General features: G+C 42.5%; 1 protein-coding gene across 1 annotated transcript; it reads right to left on the bottom strand.

Moving 5' to 3' along the window:
• Nucleotides 1–11,724: 11,724 nt before the first annotated feature.
• On the bottom strand, nucleotides 11,725–23,303 carry LOC311360042 (NUAK family SNF1-like kinase 1). Its single transcript, XM_084480120.1, has 7 exons — nucleotides 23,146–23,303; nucleotides 18,706–18,826; nucleotides 18,146–18,297; nucleotides 16,002–16,067; nucleotides 14,011–14,130; nucleotides 13,596–13,728; nucleotides 11,725–13,431 (listed from the first exon to the last, which is right to left on the bottom strand). Exons 1-7 carry the CDS (start codon nucleotides 23,212–23,214, stop codon nucleotides 12,080–12,082), a joined length of 2,013 nt encoding a protein of 670 aa, XP_084336246.1. The 5' UTR covers nucleotides 23,215–23,303; the 3' UTR covers nucleotides 11,725–12,079.
• Between the last annotated feature and the right edge of the window lie 3,658 nt (nucleotides 23,304–26,961).

Raw genomic sequence — 26,961 nt, 5'->3', positions numbered from 1 at the left:
TCAGTTTCTTCCCCCAGGAGATTCAAGTAGGGTCTGGCTGCAGCCTGTAGTAGTGATGTGTCGTTTGCGACCAAATCAGTTTGAAGGAACGACTCTTTAACAAGAACGACTGGATTCCGACTGGATTCCACGTTTCAGTTCTATCTCGTTCGTTCTCCCAGACTCGCCTCCCACTCGCTGACTCGCTGTTCACTGTGTTAAGTTAGCAGAGTGGTGAAGAGGGACTGGCCTGGGCAACAACATCCCGATTCCGAACATGAAGCGCTTCTCAACTGAAAGGAACTTTGTAATGTTGTGTGTTGATTGATAACCATTTGAGAACGAGGGAGGAGCTAAGTCTGACTGACTCAGCTGAGAACTGTACACTCCATGATTCTCCACTACCGGAAACACGAAACCGGAAACGATTCTGGGAGTTCACCACTTTGTCGATGGAAGTGCTTGAAACGAGGAAATCAGAGCCATTTAGAGTGCCACCTTTTTATTTGTTGATATTTTGACTGCTGGCTCACAGGTATCCTAACTGGCTGCTGGCTGACTGGGTGCAGGTTCTCCCTATCTCTCCTCACTTGACATGTCCCCTCTTTCGTCACCTTTCCCTCCTTATTCCTTATTCTCCTTATTCCTTCTTTCCTCAAACTTTAAAGTGGATGTAAGTAGGCACTGTTCATTTTTAAATATTAAAAATGACATTCTATAATTTTCAAAAATATGAAACTATTACTATAATTGAGTTCATACGTATTATACCTGTGGCCCCTTTAACGCTATAGCTGTGATCAAGAGCTATGGTCTCCATCTTTACACGTCCAGGGGGGCATCGTGCTGCAGAGGCCTTCCTCTTTTTGACCACAGGTTGATGCACAAAGATGGTGGGAATGTTCTGAGCCTCTCCTTGTCCTTTTTGGTCTGGACAAACTGTTTAGTTTAGTTATTTTTAATAAATCAAACATTAAGCTTCCCAAGGGTGTGTTATTTTTTTGTGCAATAATTGAGGGCATTTTGATAGTTAGTTTGCTCCTGCCAATTCAAGCCAACCATTTTGGGGGGGATATACATGTACATGTAATTTGGACAATAGGAGTATATATATATATATATATATATATATATATATATATATATATATATATATATATATATATATATACATTATAAATGTAATTTTGACTAAAGGCCCTCCAAGCTAATAACTAAGTTTAGGGACCTAGGACTCAACACAGCCCTGTGCAGCTGGATTCGGGACTTCCTGACAGCCAGACGTAACAGACTTCCAAGTACAGACTTGTGCTACGGCCTCATGTAGGCATATACTACTAAACAATATAAACAAATGATATAAAACAAAACCCCAGCCTCTTTCATTTTAAAATAGTATGTAAATATTTTGAATGAATAGGCCTACATTTTTGTTATATATTGAAAATGTTCCTATATAGCCTATTATTATAGTTTACATACTAATATTTTAAAACATGAGAATGCGAAATGCATCCTGGGATATTTAAAGGTCACACAAGTCACCTCCGATGCATCCTCAATGGAACGGCCAGTTTAAGAACGCATCGAGAACACTTCCGGGTTTTCGTCTGTACTTCACTTGATGCGTACTTTGAATTGGAACAGTACTTGGGCTATGACTGATGACGTTTCACGAGAACGCAAGTACACAAGTACAGACAAGAACGCAAATTGAGAAACGGCCAGAGTTTCAAAACAGAACACTGTCATTAATCATGTGACTCGTAAACTTTCCCCCTTGTGGCCAAATCTCTGAAAAGTCAGTGCTGAAAACTCAGTTCTGAATAAATACAATTTAATGGTGTAAATTTACACCTTACACGTTTTTCTAAATAAATATTCAAAAGTTTTTTCTCAATGTGTGAACACCTGTTTGCAGAACTCTATTTACAAGGTGTCAGATTTGAAACTCTGCAAATGTGCTGGTGAATTTTTTTTAACCCATGCCGGTAGTGTCGTAGTTCGAGAGGTGGCAGGTTCGAGACCCGAGAGCGGTCGACCCGAGAACTGCTCTCTGCTACACATGCGCAGAATGTAATTCAACGCATAATCCTATTCGACTCCGTACATGCACGCTTACCGACTATGAATCGCATTATCTAGGGGTCTTAATTCGACTATGAGTAACCCGAGTTCGAGGATAGCTTGACTAAGGTGTATACATGCATCTTAGTAATCCAATCATAGTTGGACTAAGTCAATAAGTCGACTTTCTGTGTCATGTAAACGACTGGTTACCGCCGATTAGATTTAAACAGCAAAGACAGAGACATGTTAGAAGTCAACAACAACAACATTTATTGCAGCAATTTCAAATTCCAAAAATACATGCGCAGCCGAAATTTACCGATCAAAGCCACGTCACAAGGCAACCCTATCACAAGGCATATAATTAAGCAATAGATCACGACAGGCTGTGGAATGTTCTCATTATACCACAGTTAAGGGCCGTTGTCCATCCCGACACGTAGTGGAGGGACGGCAACCCTCCACAAGAAACTGTCTCCACAGAAGAGCCTGCCAGTGCAAAGTAACAAACATTGTTGAGGCCATGTAAGTACTTTGTCTGTACTAGGTACTATAATTATTACCAAAGTAACTGTATTCCAAACTGAGGTCAAAGGGGAAAATGTTCACAATGTACACAGCTATAGATGCCATGGTGGCATACACCAAGCTGACTGGTGAGTGTTGAGACCACACTGTGCTGTGGGTATTGCCTTTTGCAATGTTAAAGACTAATTATTTTTTACCCCAAGGGTAAATATACGCTTAGGCTTCAATAAGCAAGATGCCTCACCACTATCTGCTCCTTACTCTAAGATGTACTGTAAGTCACTTCTCAAGGACTAAGCAATCTAGACACGAGGAGGGGCCAGGGACGAGGTACTAACTGTTAAGTGTGTAACAATCTAGCGATGATTCTCTTGAGAACCGGGGTTGATATACTGGGTGTTGATGCACACAGGTGTGTAGAGCGCAGGAGATGAATGAAGAGACGGGCCCCACTAGGTGGCAGAAGTGGAGTGTGTGTGTGTGTGTGTGTGTGTGTGTGTGTGTGTTTGTGTGTGTGCGCTAGAAGTGGAACAAAACCATGACAGTTTTGTCGCTCTTTCCCTGTTCTTCCCTGAAGGCAATGCGTCTGCAGTTGGCAGGTGGCCAGGACAATAACCTGAGGCCGGACGACCTCATTGTCAATGTCAGTCCTTCAGTGTCTCTTACTGGCATCAAATATATGCTGATTTTAAAGGTTTGTGGTTCAGGAATGCATATCCCAGAATGCAGTTATGATTTAAATTCAACAATGTGAAAAGCAAACATGTAAAAGTCTAAAGACAGAGAGCAACCCAAAAACATCCGCTCTCTCTTTGCTTCCTCCCTCCCTACTTTTCTCTGTGGTTGAGAAGTGTTGCGTTTAACACACTGTGATTGACAGACAAGATAGCTTCTCTGAACCAATCAGGGAGGAAATGCCCCGATTGGTATGAAATTATCTGGGAGTGGTCTGAATTCTGGGATGTGGCCCAGGCGTGCAGATGAAAGATATCAGAAATCCAGTTAACTGGTCTTGTATTAAGCAGTCTGAAAAAATATTATAAAAGTAATATCTTAGTTGTTATTTTTCAATAATGACCATTGCTTTTCAACCCATAATTTCACTGCACATTATAACGACAAATATGTCTCTGCATTAAATTGAAAACAAACCTTTTATTTATTTGTTTCCTTGATCAACCTATGACATGTATTATATTCATCCCTCTGTAGTGCCATGCATGTAAAATGTGAAAAGTCTCCCCCTGGTGTCTCCTAGGTTATTAAGATGAACTATGGCATGAAGGAGAAGAATCCCATCAATCAAGTACGTTTTTACCACAAGAGAGAGCCTGACAGGGCCTTCAAGATCACCACGGGCCAGGTAAGAACTTTTCCATTGAAAACAATTATTTTTAAAAGCATGTTAGTGCAGTATAAACATATTTATATGAGAGATAATATGTTAATTTATAATGGTCATTGTGGTGAAGTGAGTCAATGCTGACTTCCCCCAACTAGTATTACAGTGCATGCGTGAGATAAGCTGAACACTGGGCATCATTCGGGCAGCATTTCAGAGAAGACTCACATCGTAACTCAGCGTTACAACTGTAGTCAATGTTGTTAAAAAATGAAACAATTGGAGGAAAAGTACAGCTAGTGTTTTTTCACACAAATAATGGTTGTTAATTAAAAAATAACATTGCAAATGTATTAACAAAATTTTTGTTGATTCAAAACGCTTGGGCATTTCACAGCTTACATGGACAGCTCACACTGCATTACAGTGAAATATTGAGGACCTGGTTTTCTCTGATGAAATGAACCAGGAAGCCTTCATCTCATGGTCCTTATGATTATAAAAGCTAATTTACTGTTAACATTGTCAATGTTACGGTGTTATGTGTATCAATATATCTAGCTCTAGTCTCGGTACTCCTCCGCTCTACTGAACCTGAACATGTCTGTCCCTGGCTGTGCTTCTTCTTTGTTCCGGCTCCGGTCCACAGGTGTCCACGCTCATCCCAGATCGCTTTCAGGAGTGGTTGGTCCAGGTGTACTGTAAGAAGACTGATGAGAAGAGCCTGGGGACGGCCTGAAAGCACTTTGACGAGTGGTGTGACACTCAGGTAATAATATATTGCCTTAAATTTATCGCTCCATGTGGTTCAATCTTTTCAAATTAGATGATTTTACTACTGTGTAGCTGGGTAGATGTAGGAGTTGAAGCAAAGCTTTTATTTTAGTTATTCATTTTTCCATGTCATGGTGGCATCACCAATCCCATGGTGGTATGTTGTTGTGGATGTGACCTGTTTGGTCTTGTTTCTTCAGTTCTTTCTCTTTCTCTCTTCCAGAATAGAGATGTGAACACTGCAGAGCTGGAAGCCAATGAAGGCCCAAACCCAACTTAAGTTTTAAGAACCAAAAGAAACAAGACTCTCTTTGTTCTTTTTTTGATATTGGTATGGGTAGGACATTGGTTGGCTAAAGTACAATTATAATTATTACAATCCACCATTGTAACCAGAAAATGGCTTTAATCAAAGTAGGAGGCCGTTGAGGGCCAGTGCTCAGCAACAAGTTCAGCTTTATAACATCACCAGCTGCTGGTTTTGTTTTTGTTTCTTTGTTTCTCTTCATTTAGATATGCATGTTCTGTCCATAATTTACATGTAACATAGTTTACATGTTACCTTAAGGGGAATGTAACACTGAGAGTTTCCATGCAAGAACTATTTTTTGTGTTTCTGCATTGATTTGATTTTTACATAAAAAAAATTGCATAGGCATTTTGTAACTATTACCTGTCATATTTGGTGAAATTCTCTTTATATGCCGACAGCAATCAATAAATCAAATGCTCTACAGAAAATCAAGGAAATCTGGTATCTGTGGCGGTCGCAAGCGTGTAATAAGTCTGTCCAATCATTAATCACACTTGAATGTGTATTTGTATGCAGTGGGTTTTAACTTCATATATGTTCAATCTCATCTTTCTTCTTTCTTTAATCCAATATGCAGCTATTGCTGTACTGATTTAGTCCAGGCAATAAATGATCAAAGCAGGCTACAGACGCCATAATGAATACATATACTTCATGCATGGTTTTCTTGTCGTGCAATTATTTATTTTGTTGAAATGTTCTTTTTCATTCAAAGTTTGAACGTCTTCCTTAATAATAATAATAATAATAATTTGGGGTTGATTTGACCTTTGTTTTAGTTACTAAGGTATACAAACCACAGCGCTTGATACATTTTGTTCCCAGTGTGTGTGTGTGTGTGTGTGGGTTGAAGAAAAATATATATTCCGTCTACATTCATGTTTACTGCTATTTAGATATATTATTATATAAGGTTAGGGCTCAGGAATAGTGTTTAGAAGATTGCTTGCTGTTTTGCTTATCTGTGAAAATAATAAAATAAAAATAAAAATAGACAGAGGCTGGGGCAAACGTGGTGATAGATGGTGAAAAAGAAATAAACGGCTTTGTCCTAAATGTCTAAATGTGCGTTTCTCCAAGAAGGCAGTCATCCGCAGTCACCTGTTAAACGTTTCCTACTTGGAATTAAATCTCGTAGTATATGTTCATATGTATTCAAACGTTTTTAAATAGTTTTAAGTGAAAAAAGCTGTATAGACTCGTTGGTCTATAATGAAGGCAAGGCAAGGCAAGGCAAGGCAAGGCAAGGCAAGGCAACTTTATTTATATAGCACTTTTCATACACAAGGCAGACTCAGAGTGCTTGAACCTCTATTTGTATTGTTTTTATATGTGGTCTTTTAAAAGCTCCTATATCCATGTTTATCATAATTTGGGCTATTCTGGTTAATTTACCAGTAGGGAGGAGTTTTGTTGGTCCTTTCAACCAGGAAGGCCATCAGACAGGATGTAGGGACACACACACACTTCCACATCCTTTGGCAGTGATTCTCTTAGGGGAGACCAGAAACAAACACTACAGCACGGTAGGACCAAGCCAACTGCCTGCTAGTATTTTTATAATCTTCATCCTCCCTGACCTGTTGCTCTCTTTCTGGCGCCAGTGGTCTCAGCCCCCCCGCCGTCATGCCACACACACAAACATGCCCCTCCGTGGATAATTGAGACCAGCTGTTGTAAGGTGCCTTCTCTCCTCCATGCAAGTGTGTGTGGCGATGGCTGGTTTAACCTGTCACACAATGATTTCTCAATGCGCAACAGGTGTGCACCCTCACCCATTCCTCAGAGTCCAATCAGACTCGGCCAGGTGAGGCTTGTGAAACCAGCCATATGTCTGTAGGGTTGTGACGGACAGCTTAAGTGAAGGACTTTCTAAAACCCTTGCTCCGGCCTGAACCGGTATCAATGCTGCAGCACAATGTCCTCAGTACAAGCTAAGCAGCGGTGGGAAGGGTTTGCCACACTTTCCATTGTTTTCCCTTGTGCCCCTGTGGTTATTGTAGCCTTGTCTGAGGGGGCTGACACTGGAGCAGGAGCTGTCCTTGGTGCTGAGCGATGGCTGGTGAAACTTCTCAATACATGTCAGGATTAACACACACACACACACACACACACACACACACACACACACACACACACACACACACACATACAACTTCTGGTGAGACATATGTCAATGTGTCAATGCAATGAGAAGCCTCTGTCAGATTGGGCCCCAGGCCTTCGCCTCTCCATCTCAAGGGCAATGGGTGTAAGCTACATACTGAGCTAGTATCCTGTGTAGTTATCATACTGCACTAGTATCCTGTGTAGTTATAAAATTCATACTGCGCTAGTATCCTGTGTAATTATATTCATACTGAGCTAGTATCCTGTGTAATTATAATATACATACTTTATACCCTTGAAATAACACTTTGGTTCCACTGTTTTAACCTGGAACCTCTTTACTGGGACCTGGTGGTTTATAGCTTTATACAGACTTCATCAAGCCTTTGCTTATCTCATCACTTCATCAGTTAATGACCATCATAAAGTCTTTACACATTAGCTGTTGTTTAATGCCTCCTTCCTCATTTGATCTGTCTTCCACACTGAGGAGCCAGCAGCTCAATCTTTACTCTCAGAACCTTTAGAACTGTGTTAATGTTCTGTCTCGGTTCTGAACACTTACTTTGTGTTTTCCTTTGTGCTGTTATAATTTCATACGACACGGGGCAGGACACGCTGTCATGACGGAGAAGCTACGGTACAGTTTGCTAAATTTCATGTTCTTTAGATTATTGGTCATATATTCTCACTGTATTTATATATTCTAAATGAATCTGTTTCCACTCCAAGTGTTTCCAGGTTCCTGCTGTAAAAGAGACGTTGATCTCAGAGAGAGATAGAATAAAGATGTTTGAATAAAGGAATATGGGTCAGAACACCAATAACTAGTTTCACTGTGTTCATGGTGGAACCTCAGCCTCTTGTGCCAATTGGGATAGGCTACTTTTAATCATGTTAGGCTGGAAAAATTAGCATTGGGCGGGTACATAAAATTTTACAATCTGGTCTGGTTTTGAAAAAAACTGGCAGGATTATTCTATTACAAACATCAATCAATACCAATAGATGTGAGGTTGATGTTTCAGGTGGGAGATGGGCATCTATCCAATAGTAATTACGAGGGGGGGAGGGGGGAGGGCCATTGACCTGTCACTCAAACCTCTGCGCAGTTGCAAGGAGATTTGATTCATGATGTATTAGTCGAGCTGGCGCTGACTAGTTCTTCTGTTGATGTTCTTTAAGTTCTTGTAAGAATATTTCAAGTTGAAGTTCTACATAAATGTAAGATCATTTTATGCATGACTATTTTGAGGGTTATTTTAGCTCAAGCAGCGGCGCCGGAATGAATTTTAAAGTGGGTGTGCAAAATAAAAACTAATCAGGCGATTTCGCACTAGGTCTTTAATTTATTATGATAGGTCTAAATGCGTTTTTCACTGAGTTTTGAGACCAAAACTGAGCAGCAGATTTCTTTGCACACAACATTCAGTTATGTAATATCCTCGACGCTCCACTCAGACATAAGGCGCGTTCAATAAGGCGGTGTAAGTGGGGCAGGCTTGGGGGGGCCCAAGGCAGAGGAGGGCCCATGGGAATTATTTTTGAATTTTTTGATTGTTGCTCAAATAGTTTAATAACATAACTAAATGTCATGCGGCAATATGTCACAGCCACAGTTAAATAAATTGAAGTCTGGCTCTCAGAAGAGAAAGGTGAAGAAAGGAAGGAAGACAAAATTGAGGAAGTCAGGTTCTGACTAACTTATTTTCTAAGAAAGGTGAGCACAAACGTTTAAACACACAAGATGAAACCCCATTCTTGACTCAGTTATCATTGCTAAAACGAACAGAGACAACCCAAAGCAAGAGCAGACAATCGGCTACACTTTCAAATGATGAGGCCTTGGTTATTAAGGTAAAGGATAAATATAGTGTACGGTAGGCTAATATTGCAACAGCAGGCTACTGATTTAAAGCAACCTAATATAAAATTAATACTAAGCCGTTATTAGGCTACATGATAAATAATAACCTATGGCATATAGAGTTAGCCGCAGACGTCATTGCATTACAAAATGGCATTACAAAATGACTTCTTGTATATAGAGCCCAGAATTTGGTGCTACGGCCCTGGGCGCGTACGCTTACGTGTGTTCCCAACAGCGACCCGTTCATGTGCACTGCATTGGGAATCTAAAAGTTATTCACAGCAGGGGTTTTTATCCGATAAAAAGCAGTCAGAACTAAACAGAACTTAGTAGGATCAGTTTCAAGTTCACACGCCTTTATTTCCTTGTAGCTGTATCACCTACTATTCTTTTGCTTTTATTTATGAGAATCACATTGTATTGTCACTGTATGGAAGGCTACATTTGCTCTTATTTAGAGCTGGTTTACCAGTACACAACGTTTAAAACTGAGCAAAGTCGATGCCAACAGACGGTTACAACGTCAATCATAGTAAAATATGTGATATGATGGTTTATTCTTTTATATTGAGTAAAACTTTCATGTTCCGCCATGTTCATGGGCATCACTAGTAAACCGTACGTCACCAACTGGGCAACTCTGTTAACAAAATCTGGCCCTAGTTACCGAACGGAAGTAGAATCATCATGAGCGTCATGAGGTGTCGTTCACGATAACTTTCCGACGTCGCGAAAATGTTTTCCCCATAATTCCCAGTGACGCACCATAGGTCTAGATGCGGTATGCTGCATGGAAGGCAGTGTAGCCTCTTCACAAAAATATTCAACACAAACGATATGCCATAGTAGGAAAGCTGACTCAAAGGAGTCCAACGGCATCTCTTCACTTAATTTGTTTCCAACCATTTTCCATTTTTTAAATGGTGCATATGTTTACATTGTTAACTCCATTTAGACTATTTTCAAATCCCTTCACTTGATTTAAGCCATTTGACATTTCTTTACGTCTTAAACTATGTGGCAGGGTTTGTTTCTCCATAACTTAAGTTGTAATTAGACCTGCGCCCTTGTATGGTAATATCAAACGGAAAAGAAAGGTGTTTAAGAAGAACGGCCTCAAGAGGGCGATGTTGGCTCTTGTGTTGCGTAACTAGATCGGCTGTTGTCTTTGAATGAAAAATAAAGCTGCTTATGTGAACCGATATGAAGTAGCCTAGTTATTGACTATATACTATATATTTATATATATGTACTTTTAATATTAACTTAAATAGTATAATATAATACAATTTATTATAAAAACACAATTTATGAATATATAGGCCTATTTGTTTAAAAATATTACAACTTTAATGATGGTAAGTATTAATAACCCTAACCCTAAGTATGTATTCAAGATACTTTGCTTATCATAAAACAGAAGAACTGAACTCTGCCTTCCAACCCAAAACTACTTTCTGATAGCCATAATCATCACACATTTGTCCTCCTCATTTTTGTTGAAGTAAGTGAATTGGAGGAATACCTTGCAGTTAAAAACAACATCTCAGAATCCAAATCCCTCTGAGTGGGTGGCAGAGGCTGTTTGAGTAGGTTTTAGTCCATACCAAAATTCCAACCATCTAAACAAAACCTCCTCATGAGCCTTGATGCGTAATGCACAAACCATAATAACTGAGTTTGGAGTCAACAATGGAGACAAAGTTAAAAAGGGTTTGAAGTTTGATGTTGAAGTAACAATCAATCACACACACGCACGCACGCACGCACGCACACACACACACACACACACACACACACACACACACACACACACACACACACACACACACACACACACACACAAACTGTTGTTTGGGAAACTTGTTTGGGAAGATGCAGGGTGCTGTAGATTATCAAATGAAATGCCAAGCATAGTTCATAAAGACTATTGTCTCTATGTCCAGCATTTTTGTGGTTTTAAGAAGAAAATAATAAATGTAATTATTAAAAGGGATGTGTCATTGTCATTTATCAGAATTACAATAATGGTTTTAATGCCTTGGTCATTTTGTTTTCTGATTAAATATTTGAAAAGGTTTTTTCATTTAGCTGACGTAGTACACACAGCTTAAAATAACATCACACTCAGACCCTGTTGCTAACGCAAGCTTTCTTATCCTCATATGACCAACAGAAAATAACATCAAATGGAATCAGTTTGAAATTGTTGATTTATTCTCCTGTAATTGTGTTTATTACAAAAAATGAATAAAATACAAATTCAAGATACTAAATAACACCTGAAGGACAAGATTATTTAAACAAATTCCCGCTTTTCCACAGCAGCAATACTGGCAATCTAGTGAAAGAAAATGTGATCCATCTGCATTCAACATAGTGTTTGGTGCAAATGAGCAACTATGTGCAATACCATACAATACAAAGATTCTCAATATATATTTTACAAAATTACAGTTTAACTTTATTTATCATCACAATAGATATTGTGAATCAGTATCCTATTGTTGTTGTTAGCCACACTCAGTTCCAAGTAACTGTTGTTTATATCCCTTTATACCATCTCCTTTTGATCGGCCATTGGCACAAAAATGATCATATAGTTGACTTGACAAGAAGTTGAGGTTGAAGTCTCTGTCAATAGATTTAATAATTACATTTATTGAACAGTATATGGTTTTACTGTTATAATTACAATAAATATCTTCATTATCATAGTTTGTTTCTTCCTCAAAGAGATTGTCTATAATTGTTTAGATTTGTGAGTCTTTGGACAAAATTCCAGAAAGAGCTCCTTCGCTTAATGGAAAACAGTCAAACATTGTACCTCTACCAATATAACCTGCAACCAGACCAATGTAAGCGACATTTAGTGGCCCAGTATATTTTAAACAAAGTCAGATTTTGTTGTAGTTTCACAATACAATTGTGGGTTTGAAATCACAAAATCACTTACTGGCTAACTAGTAAGAAGTTGGTACAGTGTGTCAGTACCTATAAACCATGCTGTTTACAAATTCAATTAACCCTGAATAGTTGTGTCTTTTTAACAGGTGGCCTTTAGCCCACGTGTTTCGCATTATGTTCTTTGTTCTCACCATAGCATCTTTCTCCTCCCCTCTTCCTCATTGCCCTGCTCTGGACACCCAGCCGCCACCACTGACGCTCCTGACGCTCCCGACACTCCCGTCTCGCCCCTCAGCTCTCCCAGGTCCTCCTCAGAGCTGCAGGCGCTCCGCACCACTCCCGCGGAGAAGATCATCCTGCGATGTGATTGGACACTGAGGTCCAGCAGGTCGAAAGAGTCGGAGGAGAAGAGGCTGTCCTCGCTCGCGGCGCTGGAGGGTCTGCTGAGGGACCCCCGTCCCCTCCCGGCGTCCCCTGCCTCCCCCGCCTCCCGGAGCAGTCTCTGGAGGACCTCTGGGAACACGGGCGGGCCGGAGCGGGTCGACCGCGGCTCGTCGGGCAGGTCCAGGCTGCGGGAGAACTTGCCGTTGCGCTTCAGAATACCCCCCCTTCTGCGGACGGCCTCGGTGCGCGCGGCGGGGCCCTCGTCTGCCCCGGGGCACCGAACGCCACGCAGGGGCGCCGGGTGGTCGCGGGAGAACATGTCCCCGGGGCAACAGGCCACGCCTCCTCCTCCTCCTCCTCCTCCTCCTCCTCCGACACCCGTAGCCACGCCGTTGCCCCGTCTCTCCTGGGACAGGACGTAGCCGCACTCCCTGGTGCACAGGTTCTTGAGGATCCCCTTCTTTGGCGTTTTGAACGAGGGTTGTCTGAGTGCAGCGGTAGGGGGCAGGCCGGGGGACAGGGCTTCAGTGTTCCCGCCGGCCGGCCCTGCGTTCCCCCGCCCGCAGGCCTGTGGGCCGGCGTTACTGCCAGGCCGGGACGGAGCGTTGGAAGGCAGGAGAAGGGCAGAGTCCAAACTCCTCTGGGGCTTGAGAATGCCCTTGGGCTTCCTTCGCTCTGCCGCGGAAGAGGGCGTGCCGGCGGCGGGCGCCGTGCCGCCGGCGGGTACGCAGCACGCAGCTCTGGGCGGCGTCTGGGGGATGGCGTTCTCCTTGCGCGATTTCCTGAGGCTCGACGCCGCCCAGCGCATCCTCCCCGCCGAACCCCCCCGCTCGCCCTTCAGGGGGAAGCTGAAGGAGAAGGGGTGTGGAGGGGGTTGGGACGGGTGGGAGGAGGAGGAGGAAGAGGAGGAGGAGGAGCAGCCGGACAGCCGACACGCGGGATCATCGGACATGGCGTTGGAGGCGGTGACCCGATTCTGCCAGTCGATGTAGCGGGCCAGCAGGGGGGAGGGGCAGTCTTGGTGCGGGGGCGAGGGGCAGTCACACACGCCCTCGTCGTAACCCCAGTTCACCCACCAGTGGTTGGCCACATCCTCCACCGTGGCCCTCTCGTCCACGCGGACGGCCAGCAGCCAGTCGATGAGGGCACAGGCGTCTATGGAGGACAGCAGAAGGAATGTCCAACATGCTCTTAAATGCTATCCCAAAGCAGTGGATCTAAGATCAACACATTTGTACGTTTTTTCAAGCACCCAAGCCTTTATAAACACAAAGAAGACTTACATCAACTTAATGTAAGGGCGGGCTGGGGGCAGGTACCTGAGGGCGGGTTGGGTTTGTGGTAGCGTCCGGCAGCGATCTGCTCCGTGAGAGCTGCATGACTTGCCGCGTCAAATGGCATGCTGCCATACACCAGGGCATATAATAAAACACCCAGCGCCCAGCAGTCTACCTAACAGATACAAACACAAGCACGCACGCAGGCAGGCAGGCAGGCAGGCACGCACACACACACACACACACACACACACACACACACACACACACACACACACACACACACACACACACACACACACACACACACACAGAATGAATGGTTTACATGTCACTTATTGATGGTCACAGTTTTATCTTTGGACGTGCTTATTTCCTCAGAGCTTCCTGTTCTGGATTTTTTTGTTGTTGGATGTTGTGTGATGACTTAATGAGTGAAGGGAATGCATTGACTAACCTCAGGACCCAGGTAGGGCAGTCCTTTAACTATCTCCGGTGATGCATACAGTGGACTCCCACAAAATGTCTGCAGATGACTGTTCTTCTGGTAACGGTTGGAAAGGCCAAAGTCTGCCAGCTGCAAGGAGGAATGAAAAACAATATTTCATAGCTGTTACGCGCTCTGTTTATAAGTACGATCATGTAATGATATTATATTTATAAGCTGTACCCTGAGCATGACTGTGCGTACCGGTGTTGCCAGAACACTTTGCACATGTACAATGATTCACTAGACACTACAGCTTCTGAGAATAATACTCCAGAAATAGACCAGATGCCAGATTCCATTTCAGTGAGTCTGTACAGAAAAATATTGATACACTCAATGACGAAGAGAAACTACTTAGTAATAGAGACTGAAATAGATGTGTTAGACGGGGGGGCGGGGGGGGGGGGGGCAGGGGGGCGGGGGTTACAAACACTCAAGCATGTGTGGGCCACAGTCAGGCTGAGGCCCCTCCTTATCTGAAGTGATTATTTGCGCGCACGCTACCATGCTATCAGCTCTGTGAGTTGACAACGCAAGAGGGGTGGCAGCTGTGAGTTTGCCATGGTGGCCGACGGGCCTGTATATAAAACACATCTCTACTTGGAAGAATGAATGCGAGTAAACACTGAGGACGAGGTGTGTGTGTGTGTGTGTGTGTGTGTGTCTGTGTGTGTCTGCGTGCATGTGTGTTTACTATGTGGGTACTTGTGTGTCCTTCAGTATAAATACAGCCCTGGCAGCAGCTCTAGTCGTTGCGCCAGAGCTAAGCATACAAGAGGCTGCTGCCCCCATTCCACCACTTTATGAGAGCCATTCTTTAATCAGGGATGCCACACACAAAAACATGTGCACACACACACACACACACATATTTTCTCTCTCCTAATCATACCTCTTGGATACACGTGTTTGGAAATGCCATGGAACATTTTCAAAGCCCACGGTTTACCATCTACTGTCTCCAATAACACAGAACCATGCGCTCACATGCACTTACATGCACTCACATTCACATTGCACTAGACTTGGAGCAACAAGTCACATGAAGTCAGGAATCTTTTTTTATTCTGTTCAAAGGAATATCCTTTCAACATGTATTACCTGTCTCAGGTTCCTGTGATGTTAGATGAGACATCATTGGACTTAACGAGCCTTCATGTTTTGGCTCAAGTCAAATCATTCATTTAGATAAGACACAAATATTGTCTTGTTGTGCTGACTCAAAGGCAAGGTATATACATAACCTCTAGCTTATGTGTGAAATTGTTGCTTTCTGGGATATGTTTTACAACAACACGTTCCTGTGAGTTTTGGTGAGTCAAGTTGAAGGAGGGAATGAGGAACTGCATAGTGTTATGCACACACATTGCTGTTTGTTTTTTTAATGCCGGACAGACAAGGTATCTCATAGTAACACTCTCTGACTGGACCACTTGCCCATGGATTCCATGCATTCCGTGTATAAGGCTGTGGATACCCAAATAAGGAAACAAAGAACCCTTCTATTCTGTTATAGTTCCTGGCACTACGTTTTAATTCTGGTTGCAGGCACATGCCTTTGCAGCAAATAAAGCTATTGTGGGTAGCAACGGTTCCAGCATATGTTCTGAATGTGAAAATTGTTAGCCTCTTATTTCCGAGCTGGAAAGAACACAGGCATGATTAAGCGCTTCAGCCCAAAAAGGCCTGATGATAGGAAACATTAAAGCACCTTAGATTAAAATCAGTTCATCATGACTTCTTTTAGTAAGATGTTAGCTAGATCAAAGAGGGCCCGAACTACAGCAGTAACTCACTTTGTATGTTCTTTCTAATGCCAAACTGTCACATTCTGTAACTTTATATACTTCTGCAATACATTTTCAATAAGAAGATAATAAACTTTTTTCTCCTTGGGGGGTAAGAAAATGTGCACATGAAAGCAGAGCCGGTAATAGACGTTATGTTGCTGACAGTACCTTAACATTGAGGTCTTGATCTAAAAGGATGTTTTCCAGCTTCAGGTCCCGATGGACAACCCCATTCTGAAAGAGATAGCAAGATGTTATGCCGTGTGGCACCTTAACGTTTACAATCAGAACAACACTGGTTTCTCTCAGCTCTCAACGACACACCCAGTTGATCCATAGGAACATCTCTCAATGCCTCTTGCTTTACAGAGGGTTTTGGATTGTCAATAATCATAATACAATACAATAATACAATACAATGCATAATACAATACAATGCAATTGCCATTCCCCTGTTACAGTCTAGAGAGAGAGAGAGAGAGAGAGAGAGAGAGAGAGAGAGAGACAGGGAGACAGACAGACAGAGAGACACAGAGACAGAGAGAGCGAGGGAGGCGCTCAGATAGTGATAAATCATCTTCACGAGTGAGGAAGTGCTTTGTTTGTGTTAACTCATCTGACATGTTATTTGAGACTTGGAAGACATTAAGTAATTAACTTCTAAGAAAAGAAAGACAGAGAGAGAGAGAGAGAGAGAGAGAGAGAGAGAGAGAGAGAGAGAGAGAGAGAGAAAGAGAGAGTGTGTAACAGGGGGGCTGAGATGGAGAGCCAGGTTTACACTATCCTCTCTTGTTTCATACATTTAGTAACACTGAGTACGTAGTTAATTTGAAGAATGGGAGAAAACACAACATCTGAGGGCTTTTGTGACCACCCAGGAATGAATGCAATGTAATGTGAGTGTATTGCCAGATCCTTATACAGTCATTACCTATTACACTGGAATGATTCTTCCTTTCTTTACCAATTATACTCTTAAGAATACTCTTGTGGAGGAAATTACCTTTGACCTTACAGATTGTATTAAAATCTGTCTGAGAGCATGTGTGTGACCAGAAGGTATTTACACAAAACATCTGTGTAAACAGTTAAACATGTAAACCTATTATGCTGGAATATTCTTTGTTCTGTTGCCTACAAAGCCCAATCCAGAACCAAAGTGTTGTTATGATTCTTTATAGTTATAGCTTAACTTTACATTGAAAAAACCTAGTTGTACACATTGGACATAAATACTGTTCCCCATTTCTCCAGTGCCCACCTTCACATACCCTGCCTCACATACCCAAGAAAGCATGATGAATAATTCAGACAAGTTGGAACATTCACAGCTGTTAGTCGCAGTAGGGCAAAAAATAGCCTTCTGCTCCTGAGAGTGGTGCAGCAGTAAGGAGCAAGGCTGTCAAAGATCTGCCGCTATGTGGACGCAACACAGGCATACATGAGCAGTAATTATCATCGTCTTGTTTCCACTGCTGTGTTTTGCATACAGTACTTAAATTCCTGCATTGCCTTTGAGCATCAATACGATTTCAGGTAAATGCTCTTTGTTGTTGCTCTTTGTCTAGAGAGATCCCTGTTTTCCTTGTATTCAAAATCCATTAAAAAGCAACTCTCTCTGCTTTGCCATATCACATTTGGAATGAGACGACTTGAACTTGTTGCTTGCAATGTGTGTCTATGTTCAACTGGATCCATTTAGGAAAACTGCAAGCCTACATTCTTATTAGCCCTCAAGATCTTAAAACTTGAGTCAAGTTTTCCTGCGGTTTAAGGATTAGGAATTAGTAGTAGAGTATGCAACGCTCCACTTGCTGCAGAGTTGAACTCTGTGGCATGCAAAGATAATAATGCACGTGCCAGCCGCACATTATGAATAGATTTGTGTAAAATGAGCTTGAACGTATAGGCCTTGTATGTAAAGCCTTGCTTTGTGAGGGAATGCAACTGAGTTGAATCTAGGGTTAGTTTTTAAGTTTTTAATCCAGTATATAGAGTATTTGTGTGTGCATGTATGGATCTGGAGGTGTTTGTGAGTATGTGTGTGTGTGTGTGTGTGTGTGTGTGTGTGTGTGTGTGTGTGTGTGTGTGTGTGCACGTTTAGATGTGGATGTGTTTGTTTTTGTGTGCAAGGGTGGATGTGTTTGTGTGTGTGTGTGTGTGTGTGTGTGTGTGTGTGTGTGTGTGTGTGTGTGTGTGTGTGTGTGTGTTTGTGCACGAATGGATGTGGATGTTTTTGTGTGTGTATGCACATGTGCATGTGTTTGTATGTGTGTGTGTGTGTGTGTGTTTGTGTGTGTGTGTCTACAGACCTTGTGACAGTAGTGGACTGCGGAGGTGATTTGCCTGAAGATGTCTCTGGCTTGTGCCTCCGACAGTCTCCTGTGCTCGTGGACGTAGTCGTACAGCTCCCCTCTGCTGGCGTACTCCATCACAATCACAATCTTATCCCGACTCTCAAACACTACGGGAGGGCAAAAGAACACACAATTATGATGCACACTTCTATTAGTTACATTATGATGACATAAGTTACAGATTTAGGCCCAAGGAAACCGGGAACGCCTCGCGTGCGGCTTTAACGAAGCGTATCCACCACTTCCTGCTTACTTCCCGAAGGTGCTCTTGCACACATTTCATTCTCCTTGAAGCTCAAAACGCACAGTGAAATTGATTGAACACTGAACACCTGATGTTAACCTTTGATTTTAGCCAACCATGGATAATCAAAGACGGAATTAAACCAGCATGTTTGATCCGGTTTGAAATGTGTGATTTGGCACATTATTTGAAGGAAATTGTGTTACAGGCCCATTAGTGTTTGTGTGTGTGTGTGTGTGTGTGTGTGAGTGAAATCGTCACAAGTGTTCACCTTCGAAAAAGCGTATGATGTTGGGATGACGGAGTGAAGCGGTGATCTCTATCTCCCGCTGGATGTGAACTCTGTCCAGGTCTTCAGTTATTCGCTCTTTACGAATGGACTTGATCGCCACCTGTGGAACGTGAGAGGTGTACTGTTCTTATTATTTAATCCAAACATCATAGCAGGCTCCAGCTTTTTGATATTGTAGAAGCAAGCCATTTATCGGATTAGTGAGGGTCACCTGAGTCCAATACAAAATTTATAGTCTAAGATAGACTATAACTGGGCTGTGGTTGTGAATACGCATTCTAACAAGCTCTGTTTGCTTGACCATTATCGCTGACACATCCCTGGCAATCCTTGTTGCCATCACAATATTCCACAATGGCATATACAGTATAACCGCAGCAACCATATAGACTATACCTTACATATGGGATGTCACCAATCAACAAGCAAACGCACACATCACATGTACACACACACACACACACACACACACACACGTCTGCTCTCGAACATGCAATGCCACACAGAAGGCCGGAGTATTAGAGGTGATTATGTGGGCTTCAGGGGTTGGCGAGGAGCGCCCCATGCCTCTTGTGATGTGAACTCTTGACAGCTGTTCTGTTCACACTCTCCCTTCTTAATCTCCCACACCATTCCCCCGATCTAAGCCCCTATTCACAGAACATAATACGCCCGTATAAGCCCCCCAAAATACTTTAGGATGCAGTAACTCCTCATCCAAACATCACCATTTATGGACGAGGGGGATCAGTTCGGGAATTAGACGGACAATGAATCATGGGGGTGCGCTGCTTAGTCAATTGTATTCCCAAACGGGGATGAAGTGAGGGTAGGAGAGAATGGGAACTGTGATGGAGCACGGTTGCTCTGTACTGTAATTAAATGATAATGCAAGTGATCGCAATGTGCATGCACAATTGCAGGTCTTCATGCCATTGGTGTTACTAGATCTCCAGTCTGCTCTACAATGGTACACTGCTGTCTAGTTCAAGTTCAAGCTCAAGTTCAAGTAGTTCATTGTAAGATGCACAGAACAACACAGATTCAGTCACTGGGAACAACCTTTTTAGGGCATAATATAGTTATATAGACTGGATTAGAATATAGACTGGTGCATTCCCCTGACTGTTAAGACTTCATAACATGGTGGTGGGTGATGGTGAGGACTCAAGTGGTCAACATACTTCATGCAGTTTGCCGACAAGTCTTTGGGGAATGTGAACGCTGTGTTATTAGTCAGAAAAGAACGGTGGGCAGGATTTGAACTGATTTCCCCCTCTCTATGTAGACTGGTCTAAACCAATGTTACGTTCAGTGACCATACCAAAACAGCATGTGCGTATATAACAAGTTTGACTGCTTTGTCCTTCATCGTCTCAGTCAGCCTAAATTATTTAAACTTATTGTGTCCGAACAGAGCAAAGAAAATGCAAATGTACTTAAGGCAAATCCAGTATATTGCCCTCTGTAGGAGGCTACTGTGACTTTGCTTCTGCTCAGATACCATTGACTTTTTGTTTATTTTGGATGTTTTCTTTTTTTGTAGGTTTGGCAGACCAAAAGAAGAACCATGATGGAGGCATTGGAGCCCCAGAGTGTCTCCCAGGGCCAATCGCTCGGCTCACACACTCTCCTGCTGCCGGAAGGAATTTGTAGCCATTGGAGGAGACTTGTTTCACACGCTCTTTAAACCACACTTGTTATGTAACACGCAGGCTGCACATGCACGCACACACAGGCACACACACACACACACACACACACACACACACACACACACACACACACACACACACACACACACACACACACACACACACACACACACACACACACACACGGACACACTCTCACTCAAAGCAGTGAGAGGAAGTTATAAGAGTATAGGAAGGGAGAATAAAGAATTAAACTGTGGATATTCAGATTTCATTGTGTGTGTCCTGATAATAGATAGACGGGAGATATTTCTGATATGACACGTGGGGAAGGAGGTGTGTGTACCCATGACCTCACCCGTGCACACTACAGAAACAGTACAGTATGTGTTTGTGTGTGACTCCAAACAGATGCATGTGTGTGTGAGACTGTGTATCACTGGATTATCTTTCCCAGTGTAACTTTTACACAGTCACCGTTTCATTGCTTGGCTCAACAATGAACAGTATGTGCGTCGGATAAGCGCTGATGTAGAGTCAACACAATTAACACCCTGTGTGATCCCCTCAGACTGAAGAAGCAATGCATTTCCATGGACACTCGAGGAACTTTGACTTTTAATTTTACAGTAATCTCGGAAAAACAGTGTCTCAACACAAAGAATATGTTTCTTGGTTAAATGTTACTTAATGTTACTGTATATGCCTACCTTTGAGTGTTTGTGTGTGTGTATGTTTTTGTGTGCGTTAGAAATGGTGTGGATGGAAAGGCCAACCTCTTGATCACATCCTGTCCCGTTATAACAAATGACGCATGCACACACACACACACACACACACACACACACACACACACACACACACACACACACACACACACACACACACACACACACATACACACAAACACACACACAAACTTACACATCCCAAAAGTGTGACTTTCATTCAATCTTTGGTTAGCAACTGCAATATAGGCAGACAGACTCCTACTAGACTGTTCTAGGGGTCAATACAAAGAGAAACAAACAAAGTCGTGGAAATGTCTGCTATAGTAACCTAGTGATTATTCTCTAACAGTCCTTCCACCTTTATCTACTTATTTTTCTGGATAAGTCCATGGGCCTCAATAATGTTTTATCTTTGTCTCCATAGCGCTCTCTCACTTACTCACTCAACATTACCTCTATGCTTCTCACACACACACACACACACACACACACACACACATACACACACACACACACACATACACACACACACATCACCACTTCTGCTCTGTCTCAGACAAGAGACCCGTGGTCCTGTTTCCAAAAATAACGTCCGTTTTGTTTCAAAGAATCTGTGGTATGCAATGAGGAATTCACCTCCCACCCTCACCCAACACCCCCTCTAAATCACCTCCACATATTGTTTCTATGAAAGCTCCACCTATTCCTTGTTTTTACTTGACACCCCCACCTAAGGCATGGCTCTATGGATGAAGATATTATCATAATACTCATGGGGAATGTTGATAAATATCCCGATAAGCTTTTGAATTCAAAATACCATTCTCAGTCTAGCTAAGGGCCATTCCATTGAGTATGGAAATGTAAACGTAAACTATCTCTGTGATATTTTAAACCTCACATTGATAATCTGAAGGGTATATCTCCATTCAGGCTTTACCACTGGGTCTGGCCATGAGTCGATATCATAATTTCATGCAACACAATTCCATTCTAGAAAATAAATGATAATATTGAAATATTGCCCCGCCCTAGCCCCTGCTCTATGTTGGTCTGTCTTTTCTCTGTCTATCCAACCGTCTTCTGAACACCTTGGGATTCACACCTGCAGCCTGCGGGGACTCCTTCCCATCATGAGTATCTGATGCAGAGGACCTGAAAGGGCCCTCGTGTTTGACTTGGCTCCCCAGTGCCATTTGGCAAAGGGGTGGGGTGGGTCACAGTCTAGTTTCTATAGTGTTATCAAAAGAGTGAAGGATTAGGAGCCGACATACAGTATGCATAAACCTGGTATTTATCAAAATAATCTGGCAACAACTTTCGTTTTTAACATCTTGATTTGCGATCCTAGATGTTCCCCATTTGGATGTTGGCTATGAAAAGTATTTTTTTGGTCCTTGTTTAGTGTGTGCATGTTTCAGTGTGTGTGTGTGTGTCTGTGTGTGTGTCTGTGTGTCTGTGTTTGTGTGTGTGTGGACACAAAATGCTTGTCATCGAGGAGCATGTCAGAGATTTGGAGGGGGGACCCCCATAGTTCTCTATTGTTGCAGAGTGAGTGAGTCACATAAAAGGTATCTGTAGCCTTGGCAACACAGGAACTGCACGACCCACAAAAACTGACCCACAAAACTGTTGTTCTTAAATGTAGGCTACATAACACTGTCCTACGCTTGGACACACACAGAATTACGCATGCTCTCTCTCTCTCTCTCTCTCTCTCTCTCTCTCTCTCTCTCTCTCTCTCTCTCTCTCTCTCTCTCTCTCTCTCTCTCTCTCTTTCTCTCTCTCTCTCTCTCTCTCTCTCTCTCTCTCTCTCTCTCTCTCTTTATCCCCTCGGGCATCCCTCTTAGCACAGTGAAGGATTGTCTTAACGCATGCATGTTAACATGCATGTTAAAACTAAATGCTGAGAAAAGAGCATGATTTTTGGAATCTGTTCTATCGAAAGCGTCAGTTTCTTAAAAACCACCGTAGTTTGTGCCGGTCAGTCTAACACCAATAAGTCACCATAAAAAACATTTAGTGTTTCTCACTGTGTTTTTGGTTGTCCTCTCCACCGCCTTCTTCACTTTGCCATAGGTTCCTTTACCTAGAGTCTCCATCACCTCGAAGCGGTGTTTCAAATTGTGCTTATGCTGGTGCTTTTTCACCTCCACCGGGGTTGCTGTTGTTGTTGTTGTGGTTATGGTTGTTGTTGTCCTTGTCGTCATCATACTCCGCACACCGCTGTTGCTATTGTGACCGAGATGTCCCGGGGAGACCTCGCCGCTGCCAGACTGGTTGCAGGTAGACACCGTTAGCAGGCATTGGACCCGGGACGGGTCACTGGTGCTCATCGTGCCACTGTTGCTGCGTGCCTCCCGCCTGCCCATCTTCTCTGCGCACCTGTCACTTAGAGCGCTTCTCTGAACGGAACCAGAAGCCAATAGAGTGACGTGTACAAAAAAAGAGAGGCATATTAACAGCTGTGGTGAGATGTTATAATGAAAATAATTGTATCTGCATCTATATGTCGTGGAGGCTCCACGCGCCCCTGCATTGTCGTCCTCTTCCTCTCCTCTTAAAGGGCAGAGTAGCGGAACGACTACACCACATGGATGATGGGAGCAATGGGCGGAGCTACCTCATACCAATACCAGCTGTCATAGCAACCGAAGGGCTAATTTAGGGACCTTTTGGTTCCGTGGGTCCGCTCCACCGTCGACCAACTGTTGGGGAATGCTGGGAATTCCAGTCAGAGTGAGACGGCATCCTTAAGTCAGCACTACTTAACTCCACGCTTTTGACGTTCAGGCGTTTCAGTATGTGTCGCAACGGTTTATCTATTATAGAGAGGTTCGAGAACATATTATGAAACATGATAATGCAATAATTTTTTTATTTATTTTCCTTTCAAATATCTGTCCCTGTAGAATAGATAGCAAACAACACATTACATATAAGTGTTGGTTGCATGGCTCTCCCATTGGTATGGGCCTACCTTGTGGAGGAAAAGTTCTGGGTTCATGAAAAAGACAATAGAATAGAATAGAATAGAATAGAATAGAATAGAATAGAATTATTTTTGTTGCACAGAGAAAAGCACAATGGATCAGCAAAACGGAGCGTTCACAAAAATCAAACAACTATTAAAAGTGAAAAAACAAACTAATAGTTAAGGTGTATATATATATATATAAGTATATCTTGCTGAAACCTATACCTATACCTAAGCAATAGGATGCACCCTCCATAGATGTCCACCTACCATGCATAAGAATGGAGGATTGACATGGCGTTGACCTTTTGTTCAAGAAGACTAGACTGAGGGTGTGAGGTGGTGCCTTGGAGGGGGGCTGGTCTACAGTCAGATCACTGTCACGCCTGGCTGCTCCTTCATCCACCACACAGGGCTTCCCAGCTCTTGAACTACTTGGGTGGTTTGGTGGTCATCTTGTGTCTGCCTGCATCCATGGGAAATAAATAATGATTTATCCCCCCTGATTTCCAGTTATATAGTGAATAATCGGCTAAGATCGTGAGTCAGCAACGCCGGCGTCGAAATGTGTCCATTGTGTTTCTGCAACAGGGTGCATGTGCAGCCGCCGTTATTACACTCATCACCAAGAAGGACTGAGTCACCCATTGTCATTGGCCACACACACACACACACACACACACACACACACACATAATACTGACAGCTCATTGGCTGGGAATCCCTTGAGGGGAGGGAGGGCCCTGCTGCAGCATCACCATTATACAGCCGTCTCATGTACACTGAACGAGTGTACATATTGAGTGTACATATTGCTATGTTCCAGATGGACAGACCACAGCCGTTCCTCCTCCTTGCACGACACACTGCTCACACACCTTTCCTCGCCCGGGGCCAATCCGCAACCGAAACAACAGTTGTTGAGCAGGCCTGGCTCAGGTTCTGGGTGGTCCTCCTGAACCCCAGAGAGACATGAGAGACAATGGAAAGGAAGGCTCATTGGCAGTTCTATTATATATTATTCGATTTAAAATTGTATAAAATATAGAATATTTTTTGTTGTGGATGCCATTCTACTTTGAGTTCTAAACTTTTTGTTCTCTGTTGATCCTCTGGGTTTTTAGCCATGACTATTCTATTGTCCTCTGTTGTCTATTGGATGGAGGACAGCCACTGCCCTGCATGACTAGTTGGCACCAAGACTTCACCAAGCCCAAGGGGGGGGGGGGGGGACCGACTCTAATATATTCCAGCATATAGCATCACAGGACCACGGAGCAAGCCTGTTTGAGAATCTTCATCCGTTTTGAGTATCAAAAAAAGATAGGGTCTTTTTTCTTTACTTTTTCCCTCCTCGAAATATTACTGCCACCTAGTGGCCCTGGTTCGTAAAGGGTTGTAAACGAAGAGTTTGAGTTTGAATTTAGATTATAAGATATAGCCAACAGAACCTTTTTTTTTTATTCATATTTATTGAACATCTTCGTAGAACCTGAGGAAAATTTTAGCAGATTCATAGGTGTAGATGTATCCTTCTTTACTAAAGATAACAAACACACACACACACACACACACACACACACACACACACACACACACACACACACACACACACACACACACACACACACACACACACACACACACACACTATAGGATCCAACTTCCTCCATCTTGCCATAAACATCTACAGACATATTACTTACTAACAGAATTATATTTTAGTTGTAAAAACATAGTTGTTTTTGTATGTTCTCTTCAATTGGATTGTTAGCTTGTTGAAAATCTCTGAACCAGCAGTACTACTAGATCATTCATCTAAAATCTGATGTGTGAGATTATCTTGTTGGTGACATTTCTGAAGTCTTATTGTGATGTTTGACATGGATACCGGCAACAATGTTTAAATAGACCAGCGAAATCTAATGTCCTAACACTTTTTTTTGGTCTAGTTGGTATGTTATTGTACACATAAGTTGTCAGAGTTGCAATTATTTACAACTATAATAATAATAATAATAATAATAATTATGTCTGAAGTAGAGAATTGTAACATTATACTCATGGAGAATTACCTTTTCAACGTGATTGTATTTTAAAGTCACTTCTTAATAACAATAATGCACTTAGTTCAAATGTCAATTAGGACATACAAGCTAATGAGAGGGGATGGTGCAACGTAGCAAATCCACATATACACACAAACACAAACACACACACACACACACACACACACACACACACACACACACACACTATCGTAAAAGGTGTGTCTGTTTTCCAAACTGCTGGTAGGTTGTCACTAACCATTATTTAGTTTATATGCAGCAACACATATTTTAACCAAAACTATCTGAGAATGAAAATGTAGCCTTTGGACACCTGGAAAAATGACATAATAGCAGCTGTCAACAAAGCCTGTTGCCACATTTTTTTCTCTTCTGTAGCAAAAAGGTTTGCAATAAATCATTTATGTGTGTATAAACATTTACTGGGAGATCTCTTGTTGTGTGTAGAAATCATTAACTCCACTTTCCCTTGCAGGGCTAAGGCACAGACTACTTGATCAAGTGCTGTATTTCTTCAACATTTCCTCTTTGATGGTTGCCTGTGTGCCAAACACTCAACTAACACAATATATATCAGGTTTCTTTGCTTTCTCTCTCTCTTTTATTTTCATAGTCAATATAGTCAACATAGCCTTTTGAAATGCTCTCTTTAAAGTGAGTGCGAGAGAAAGAGAGAGAGAGAGAACGAGAGAGAGAGAGAGAGAGAGAGAGAGAGAGAGAGAGAGAGAGAGAGAGAGAGAGAGAGAGAGAGAGAGAGTAGTAGGGGCGGGGGTCAAGGTGAACAGCCAATATGTGACACCCAT

Source organism: Micromesistius poutassou (assembly GCF_964030765.1).
Source record: "Micromesistius poutassou genome assembly, chromosome: 15".
NCBI classification, from domain to species: Eukaryota; Metazoa; Chordata; class Actinopteri; order Gadiformes; family Gadidae; genus Micromesistius; species Micromesistius poutassou.
This window is presented reverse-complemented; position numbering and strand designations above follow the sequence as displayed.

Bases quoted from the DNA above. Each gene is read 5' to 3' on its own strand.
- LOC311360042 (XM_084480120.1), bottom strand. From the start codon at position 23,214: ATGGAGACTCTAGGTAAAGGAACCTATGGCAAAGTGAAGAAGGCGGTG. The intron at 18,827-23,145 runs GTGAGAAACACT...CACGTTCCACAG, and splicing joins AGAGGACAACCAAAAACACA to GTGGCGATCAAGTCCATTCG. The intron at 16,068-18,145 runs GTCTGTAGACAC...TATCTCTTTCAG, and splicing joins CAGTCCACTACTGTCACAAG to AATGGGGTTGTCCATCGGGA.